This window comes from Mastacembelus armatus, chromosome 4 (assembly GCF_900324485.2).
Source record: "Mastacembelus armatus chromosome 4, fMasArm1.2, whole genome shotgun sequence".
NCBI classification, from domain to species: Eukaryota; Metazoa; Chordata; class Actinopteri; order Synbranchiformes; family Mastacembelidae; genus Mastacembelus; species Mastacembelus armatus.
This window is the reverse complement of record NC_046636.1, coordinates 3,461,085-3,470,537: the sequence shown is the minus strand read 5'-3', so window position 1 is coordinate 3,470,537 and position 9,453 is coordinate 3,461,085. Positions and strand designations below refer to the sequence as shown.

The following is a 9,453-nucleotide window of genomic DNA, read 5'->3' as shown; positions in this document are numbered from 1 at the left end:
TGAATGTTTGGTTGAATGGACAGATTTTCAAAACAAAGAAGTTTCTAATATATCAGTCAAATATGCGCTTGTTCCTGGATATTTTCTAAAAAAAAAGGCAGTTACTCAGATAAAAACTACTCAATTGTCAGACTTAGTGGTAGAGATTTGCCACCACCTGCTGTTTTAGCAGGTGAATTACAGACTATTTTTAATGCATCACAAAAAGCCATCTGCTAAATATGCTTTGAGCATCATAAATCAGTTAATGAGGCTACTTAGCTCTTTAGTAAGAAATGCCAAATATTTTTAGAACCTACTCAGCAGTCTAAAATTTTCATCTGTGTATTAGACCATTTGCCAAGTCCTTAAAAATCCATTGAGAAACAACTGGGACAAATTTAGCAACGCCTGTGTTTTTTGTGGAGCTTTCTGTAGCAGTTAGTTGATGTTTTGAACATGAGCTTCTGCAGTGGCCTCGTGATGTCTCCTTTAAGTCAGACATCTGGCTTGTACTATACAGAGAAGCCATACTTGGCTGACTAACAAGTTGTGCTTGAACCCAATGGGCGTCTGAAGAGCACACAGTCTGACGTATCTGCAGCCTGCTGACCAAAGTAGAATGTGGCCCTTCTATTTTGGGCTTTACTGTTTACATACACACCTTAAGTGGTCTGTGGATCTGATCCCAGTCGTTTGTTGCCAAAATCCTTCATGGCAACAAATGAAAACCAGAAGTTTTACTATCAGTTCAAAGCGAGAGAACAGTTTGTCTACTTTATTATCCCATCAGATGTCAGACCATGTGAATGAGCAAGCACAAAGTATTTACTGGTAGTGTTCCAAGTCTGCAGTGGGTTCAGGAATACCTTCACTACCTCACTATATGTGCTTTACTATTGAGTGTACTAATTATCACAAGGTCTTTCCATCACTAATGTGTCCTTAGTATTTGCCTGAGATCTAACAACACAGAAAATATGATGTGGTGCAGATGCCTCAAAAAGGCTTAAAAATAGTCATAAGAGTGCTGCACAGTGGAATGTGTGCTGCACAGACATAGTTTTGAAGTTCAAGGAAAGTTTATTTGTTCAGACTATTATCAAATACAGTGTCTGAAAGGGCTTTAGGGCCCATAAAAGCAGTAGTTTCCTAGCTGGAGGAGGAAAAGTACATGAAATATTATCATTAGGACTGCAACCAATTGTTTTATTGTTAGTTTTTCAACCTATTAAAAATATCAGGAAAAGAAAGCTTAATGGCCTGATTTATTTTTATTAATTTATTGTTTGGTTTAACAGTGTTTCAAATACTAAACTGAAAATTTGCAAAAGCTGGAACCAGGCATTTTTTGCTTGATAAGGACCATCACTAGGTTTTTATCAACTGCTCGACGTAAAACTCTGCGAAAACTTGCTTTTACAAAACTGAAAAAGTGTAGGCAGTTCATATAAAATGAGGCAATTAGGGCTTTATCATCCAAAATAAAGTTAGTTAGCATGTTAGCAGCTGTGAGAGGCTCCTGTATTTTGAGCATAGTTCTAAAGTTACTCAGCTCACACCAACATTTTTAATTAGCAATCTAGCATGCTAACATTTGCTAATTAGCATTAGGCACAAAGTACAGGTGGCTGTAAAGGTGCCATTTGTTTTACTGGCATTGAACAAAGTGAAATTTATAATGGTGCACTATGGGAAGTTTAAAGTTGCACCACAGTTTTTAAGGTTAACTGTAAAGAGAATATGTATGTTTTTTGTATGTTTATTTATGTTTTGTTTTTTTCACTTGACATACAAATGTCAAGCTCATGATGGGTTTGCAATAAAGTCAGGGAGTCGCTACAGTTATCTGGGGATCAGTAATGCCTGTAGAAAATAACATGGCAGTCAGTCCAAAATTTATTTCTAGCTGGACCGAAGTGGTGGATCTACCAACATCCACAGGGCCATGCTGCCAGGGAGGCTTAAAATAATAATCTCAATACTAAATAAAATATGTCTTCATTAATACAATAGCACACGTTTTCCCAGGGAGTGTGGGTTTCCAGTCATTCACGTTCAGATCACATATCTACTCCTCTAACCTGTACGCCGGCTGCTGGTATAAGATGCAATCTCATTATAACATGACAGCAGGACACAGGTCTGAGCTGAGAGCCAGAGCTGTCAGCCTGTCAAGACCTATGTCCGGGTGTCTGGGCACTGTCAGTCCCATCTGTGGGTTCACTGCTGCAAAATGCCTGTGTCAGAGAGCAGACCTACAGTGCAGCCTGCAGAGGACAACTGTCTCTGCCGTCAGTCAAGGTCTTCTTACTTCTTCTAAACCTGGACCAGTGTTACGGTTTGGGAACTCTGCTGGGATGAAGTGGCCATCAGCTGCTCAAAGGAATTTAAGAAGATGGGGAATGTGTATGTTTTTGCAATGCCCAGGATATTGTGTCTGAAAATGTTGTTAAACCAATACCCAAAATGCATTGCATTTATTTTTCAAGCATTTGTTTTGACATAGCACATAAATATCAAGTGAAAAGTATAGCTGAGTTAAAACGCATCGTCAACTGCTGTTCGCTTACATGTTCACCCTGGCAGCTTTAGAGGTGGTGAGTCACATTCAGTGTTTGCAGCTTGTTTCTGCCCCAGCTGCCAAAATATCAGTTAATATGGGTTCAAGTAAATGAAGTATCTGAAGTACATTAGTGCTAAGGTATTAAAATAAGCCATAAGGTAGACCTCTGAACAGTGAATTAGCAGTAATTAGATGTTGTGTCTTTGATGGAATCAAGAACTGGTTTGCTAAATATAGACTGGTAGGTGTGGGAGAATGGAAAACAATACAGCAGGTCTTTGAGCTGAATTCATTTTGGTTATGCACGTTTCTACAGGTCCCATCATCAAAAGAGCTCAGCTGCTTTTCTATCAAATGTGGAAAGAAACAAATAGGAAACATTTGTGCATTAAAGAACACATTTTATTTCTTGAGCAGTCCAGCTGCCCCAAACTTTCACATTCACATTCAACATTCTCATGCAATATTACAATTCTATTGATATATAGCCCTGTCACAGTAATCCCAGGCTAAATGCAGTTAGTGGAAATTGCTAATGTTATATTACATTTAAATTACACTACATTAATAGTGCAAACTATTGTGAAAACAACTATAAAAAGCAGGGTCACACTGGAAGTCCTGTGTTGCAGCTGCACCGTCTTTAAGTATATATCACAGAAAAAAACCCCATTGTGACAGCACTGATGGTAAGAGATACAGAGTTAGGTGTGAAGTGTTTTGATAGACATCAGCATAGCTGCTCCACAACAGCATTTTCTTGAACTGCATCATTGCTCAAACCACCAAACTGTAATAGCATTGCAAAGAATAGCATTGCAGGTAACAGCTCAGTGAAGGAGACCTTAATCCCATTTGGCTGAAATGCTTTGCCTGCAGCATCATGTAGCATGCAACCCGAACATCACTGCTGGAATGGTTATTCAGCAGGTGGACTAAAAATGGCTTTTGAGTTTTGCATTTTCCACAGTTAATGTTCATGCTCAGGATTTGCATTTGGGTCTATTATCCTCAGGCAGTGCCTGAAATAAATAGGTCTATCAGTTGTCTATTCACACAGTCACAGTGGTAAACAAATGACTTCAGGGGTCAGGGTCTAGTTTGACCCGAACTTAGTGCCCTCGTGTACAGTTCTTTGTAGAGGTCAGAGTGGATAAACCTCGGGTAGGAGTTGTTCTCCATCAGGCTGTAGATTTTCCTCTGAGCTGCTAGGAAGCTGGTTGCAGTGGGCTTGTGGAGGCTCTGGGCTATAGCATCTTTAGTGTGGTAATCCAAGTTTATCTGTGACCAAACACAAACATCCAAGATGAGCCTTTGACATCCATTTTTAATAAAAAATATATTTGTAAAACTTGAGGGTGCAAAAATTAAAATATCTAATTAAAATCAGATTGCAAAAACTAGTCAGCTAATTTATTTGGAATTACAGCAAACTCTAAAGGCATTAGCTGTTACCTCTTTGGGAGCTTCACTTTTAATGAACTCCTCATAAATGCTGTTGGCCTTGGACACCAGATCTTTGTGCGACGTGAGTGTCCTGAAATCCTCACAGGCTGTCCAAAACTCAATGTTCTCCTCGCAGAACTCAGACTTCGAGAAGATACGAAACGCAACTTTGCCATCTGTGAGATGGAGGAGATGGATAAGCGTTAAAGGCAAGACTTGTAGAATAATCTGTCAGACACATCCACATGCTGTTTGCCTTTGAAAGTAGAGTAGAGTAAATGTAAGACCATTACAGGTTTGGTTTTATTGAGGTCAGTAAACTGCCTTCATTCAGCACACAGTTACCATGTGACCTTTGAGCCTTTTCAATGTAATCGGGCACCGGTGGATGATACAGTACTTACATTTATGACTCAGTAGTTTGTCAAGTGACTGCGCCCATAGATTCACGTCATCAGCTGTTGGCCTAAGGGATAAAGATTATACAAGAGATAATTATAGCAGAGGAAACTGCTACCTTAAAAATCAAGTTTAAAATAACACTGCAGAATCTTTAAATTGATGATCATAGACTGGTATTCATCGGAAACAACACACTCCACTATACTGTGAAATTAAGAGGTAATTTTTTAATTAAATGAACTGCATAGTTGATTTATATAGGCAATTTGCAGATATAATGTTCTACATGATATTCCATGGTATCACAGACTCTTGGGAATTTAAGTTTTGCCAGATTTATTTGAGACATCATAGTGGTCCTAGTGGTTTTCTCCTGAAATAAATAATTAGAGATAACTGTACTTGAGATGACATTTCACACCTCATACTAAATAGATTATATTCAGCATGAAGTGCAAACAACACAGTGCATGTGCCAAAAGTGAGATCTTATGCATATTCGAAAAAGGAAGCGCCTTACCTGTAGGACCTGTTTTTCGTAGGATGCATTTTTGTATGGGAAGATTTTGTCTTCAAGAGAAATCCTAATTTGTTTCTCCAGTTTTTCCTCCTTTAAAAAGTAGTTCACTCATTAGCGCTTTATGGCAGTGTTATTCTGAGAAACAACTTTTACAAGATCATCATGACTAAAAAAAAAATCCTTATTTAAACCACATTAACTTACTTCATCCCCTTGTTCTCTGCCAACAGGTCAGTGGAACTCATGCAGTCTGTGAACGCCATACTCTGGGATGACACACTATCAAGGTTCTCTCTCATGGTTTAATCTCCTCTCCCTCTCCCTCTTGACTTGTCAGGAAACTTTATAGTTTCTCTTCAGCTGTGATCCAGAACGTGACAGGGGAGAGGCGGCCCCACAGTGACAGGTCTTTAACATGATTGGCTCTTGCTGTGTAAACGTCGACTTGTCCCGGTATGACTCTCAGGGCCTGAGGCAGTGATAGGCAGTCACTGCATAACATTCCCTCCCCGAGTATCCTGCAGACTTCCAGTTTAAGTGTAAGGTCAAGATGTGACGTACATAGACTCAAGGCTTCTATTCTTAAAATATATTTCTGTTGTGGAAAGTTTTTCATCTACATTTTGAAAGTATTTACCCACACTGTCATTTGCATTTAGACACTTTGACAAGTATTCAGGTCATCAATACTTTTACTTTGCACCTAGTTTATAGTTTGTAAACTAAGTCTGTTCGGAAGTGGAAAAAAATACGAAAAGGCAACACCCACCAGACACAGCCTGTTTGGCCTGTTGTAGTACACGTAACCAGCTCTCAGGTACAACTGATTCATTGGCACTTTGAAACACAACCTGCATACTACACATACTACACTCATATTTACTAAATTACTCACACAGGATGTAGATCCATGATGTGTTGTCATGATGAAATGCCCACATATGCCCGGCTGGAACAACTATGTTTGTAAGATCTAGATTGTTTAAATACTGAATCATGGGCTTTGCTGAGTGATCCTTGCATTTTCAACATCAGGCCATAAATAGCACTGACAGAATTAACAAGTCAAGTCAAGTCAAGTCAAGTCAGTGGTACCTGCATCTAGTGGTGTTTTGCAGGCGAAAAGATTTTTAGACATATTGATGTGTTTGACTTATTTCAATGCAAGTAAATGTCTGTGTTTTAGAGGGAAGTTGGAACCTGCTTTACTTGAAATGTTGTTCAGTCAGAGACACTTACAGATTTATTTACCCAGGTCGATTTAGTGGAAACAGCTTTGCTTCTTCAGGACGTTCTTAAAGAACCTGGGTAATGGGTGGTTGGGGGAACAATAGCCGGACAGCTGATGACTGACTGATTAGACTGTGAAGCATGAACTGACATCTCACCTAAATACATAATTAATATATAATATAAAATATATTATATAAATATCACATAAATATATAATTAAACTCAAGATTGGTTTCACTTGATGACTCAATATATTTCGGCAGTTTAAAGCATTTTAACTTGTGAGCCCACAGTCTCCACAGTAAGCTGGAACATTTACCCAGCACAACTTATCAAAGCTGGTTGAAATACAGACATGGAGCAACGGTAGCATTCAGGGTTAGACGTAGACGAAAGCCCAAAATTCACTCTGGTGGTTGGTTGCCTGTCGGTTTATTAAATACATCCCTGACCAGTGCTAACCTCACTGTGCTGCTGGGCCATGTGGACGCTTTGTTGAATGAGTTTTTTTTCATGGAGCTGCAGGATGAGGTGTTTCTTTGTGGGTTCTTCACTATATGTGAGTGCTTGCACTTATTGTTGGACATATAACTACACAGTGATATAGATGATCACTATGTAGCTTCATGTAGCTATTCGGCTAATAGGACCCTAATGCTCAGTCTTTGGCAGCAAATATCGATGTGAAATATAGTTTTGGAATGATCATTGATTAAAGCTCAGGGGGTGAATCAACATGCCAGATGCCAACTACACAGGTACAAGCACTTGTATATTGAGCTTCTTCCTATTTTTGCAGACGCATCAGGATGTCAGATAAATCAAATGTGCAATAGCTGTTCAGCTAAACCTGTAGATCCGTATTTTTATGGACAGCACATAAATAACCCTCCTCTTGGCACTGTCCCTGCCATGTTTCCAATTAATTGTTGTAAATAGAGTTCGTAGTGTGACACTTCAGTGGAAAAATAAATGCAATAATCAACAGTAATACACTTTCTGTTGAGGAAGAGGGGAGGGGAGAATACAGTATGATGATTTTAGCAGATTGCCAAATAAAGACTAGGATAAAAACATAGACACATTTCCAACATGTGATGAATGCATCATGCTGCAATCTAAAAACTGTGCAATATTGAGAACAGTTTTGAAATTAATTTTCTGCTTGAGGAAGTTACAGTAAGTAAAGTGAAGTTTTTATTCCAGTAACAATATGGAATGACATTGTCATCAAATCCCAGAAACACTAAAAGGGCATCTCTGTTGAGGAACAGGACATGCATATGTAAAGAATAATCACATCTAGTTCTAGATTGTAACACATCTGCGTCACCTGCTGCGTTGTGTTGTGATTAACACTGGCCTCCGTCTCTCTGCTGCACCAGTTTGGAGATCTCCTGGGTGAAAACATGGTGTTCGCCTCATGTGTTTATTATGATGTGCAGACTGTGTGTAAGCAGCCGTCTGTTAAGAAGTGGATGAAGAGCAGATCCAAGTTTCCAATGAGGCACGAGGTCTGTCCAGGGCCTTACGCAGAAGGTGATTCCCAGCACAGGCTTGTAGAGTTTGTGCATTTGGAAGTTTTGGTTCTCATAAGGTCCAGCTGCACTCTTGACCCATTCCTGGGCTTGTTTTTAGCATAAAGCTTAAGCTTAAGCAAAAACGTGCACAGTATGAAGGATGTTAAAAACCATATGCATCAATTTTCAAATGTGAACATACAGAATTTGCAGAATGGACAACCAACACAACCAGTGTATATATTACAGACTTATATTACTCATGTGATCTACAGCTGCTGCACATCACTCATGCAAAATTAACAGGTGAAAGGAAATCAAAGAAAACCAGTGGATTGTAACTACTATAGAAACAGGCTTTTCATTTTGACACCAAAGTCTGTGGCTCATGATTAAAGTTACTAATAAATGTGGGATAAAACCAGCATTACAGCTGCATCTGATTTCTGTGTGCACATTCTGCAAACATCTTTTAGCATGCTTCTTATTATACTTATTACATAGTCATCACTGGCAAGGCTTTTTGTTTGAATGTTTTAGGTTAATTACAATGAATCAATAGAGTAGACTATATATAGAGAAAGAGAGAAAGAGCACAGCGAATAATAGTAGTGCTACTAGGCTCCATTCTTTTACTGGCTATTCAGACGTGTTGCTTTATCTGGCACTGGGCATAGAAGTAGGCACAGTGTTTTGCTACATGACATTTTCTTCATGCTCCATTAACTTCTAATGTCTCCCATTTACAAACCCACTGGAATACAGCAGAAATTGGTACAAGACAAGGTGATCTTGCAAACTAGGTTCCAGTTGTACTGTGCACTTCCATGGTTGTTTTAAGTTTGAGAACAGTCCGTGCTTTTATTGTGCTTTTGATTGATCTTGTTATCGAGATAATTTGATCAAGGCTATTTTGAGACAGCAGGGAGCCTTCCAGGAAGATCACAGAAACCAAATAAAGAAGACTTTGAAGTCGCATTCTTTTTCTAATTGGCCATGTTATTCCGAAGTTGGAGTTTCACTGATGCCTCTATCGTTCCCTGTTAGTACAAAACGCCAAAGTACATAAAGTTGTGCATAAATTGCAAAAGCTGTAGTTGTGGTACACACTACACACTATTGCATTAGGCTGTAGTGTGGAATTAGGACACAGGACGTGTACCTCCTCATGCAGCTAAAGGAAGTGTAAACTGTACAATAAGGCGAGAAGAGCATTGACCCGTGTTCTCATTAGAATGACTGTACATGTAGAACAGTGGCGAAAGGTTGTGTGTTGTGACGTTCTGTGCCCTTCTTTTCCTGTATCTTACATTGTCGAGCAGGTTGAAACAGGCACAGCAGATAATATCTTCCTGCCCCGGGCAATGCTCGAAATGCCAACAGCATCTCCATGGAGACAGATACATGTTCTGTTGTGTTGCTGTCACAGAGCACACTACAGGTATCTGGCATTTGCCACTTTTCCAGATATAGTCAGTGTGTTTAGAGGTTTTGGTGATAATGACAACAACGTTAGCACAAGCTAATAAAGTAGGGCCCACTATACTTGGCCCCATAATCACTGATTTAGTGGAAGCAAAATCATGTCATGTCATGTCTTCTATGAAGGTGGAAAATGTCTGTGGAAGCCTGAAGAAAACATGCAAATTTCAACATGTTGCTGCGCAGCGGAAAGTTGGCAGTGTGTGTACGTCATTATTTATTTGTGTATTCAGGCAGTATTCTTCCATCTTACGACAGTAAACTCTGAAATTCTGGCTGCACAGCACAGACATTATGTATAGATG

At 39.2% G+C, this 9,453-nt stretch overlaps 1 protein-coding gene across 1 annotated transcript; it reads right to left on the bottom strand.

Moving 5' to 3' along the window:
• Nucleotides 1–2,980: 2,980 nt before the first annotated feature.
• Nucleotides 2,981–5,255, bottom strand: LOC113139856 (regulator of G-protein signaling 21-like). The gene is made up of 5 exons (XM_026323454.2): nucleotides 5,118–5,255; nucleotides 4,914–5,003; nucleotides 4,396–4,457; nucleotides 4,001–4,167; nucleotides 2,981–3,826 (listed from the first exon to the last, which is right to left on the bottom strand). The coding sequence occupies exons 1-5, from the start codon at nucleotides 5,210–5,212 to the stop codon at nucleotides 3,635–3,637; spliced, it is 606 nt and encodes a 201-aa protein (XP_026179239.1). The 5' UTR covers nucleotides 5,213–5,255; the 3' UTR covers nucleotides 2,981–3,634.
• Between the last annotated feature and the right edge of the window lie 4,198 nt (nucleotides 5,256–9,453).

Bases quoted from the DNA above. Each gene is read 5' to 3' on its own strand.
- LOC113139856 (XM_026323454.2), bottom strand. From the start codon at position 5,212: ATGAGAGAGAACCTTGATAGTGTGTCATCCCAGAGTATGGCGTTCACA. The intron at 4,168-4,395 runs GTAAGTACTGTA...TCCATCTCACAG, and splicing joins CAAACTACTGAGTCATAAAT to ATGGCAAAGTTGCGTTTCGT. The intron at 3,827-4,000 runs GTAACAGCTAAT...GTTTGGTCACAG, and splicing joins AAAGTGAAGCTCCCAAAGAG to ATAAACTTGGATTACCACAC.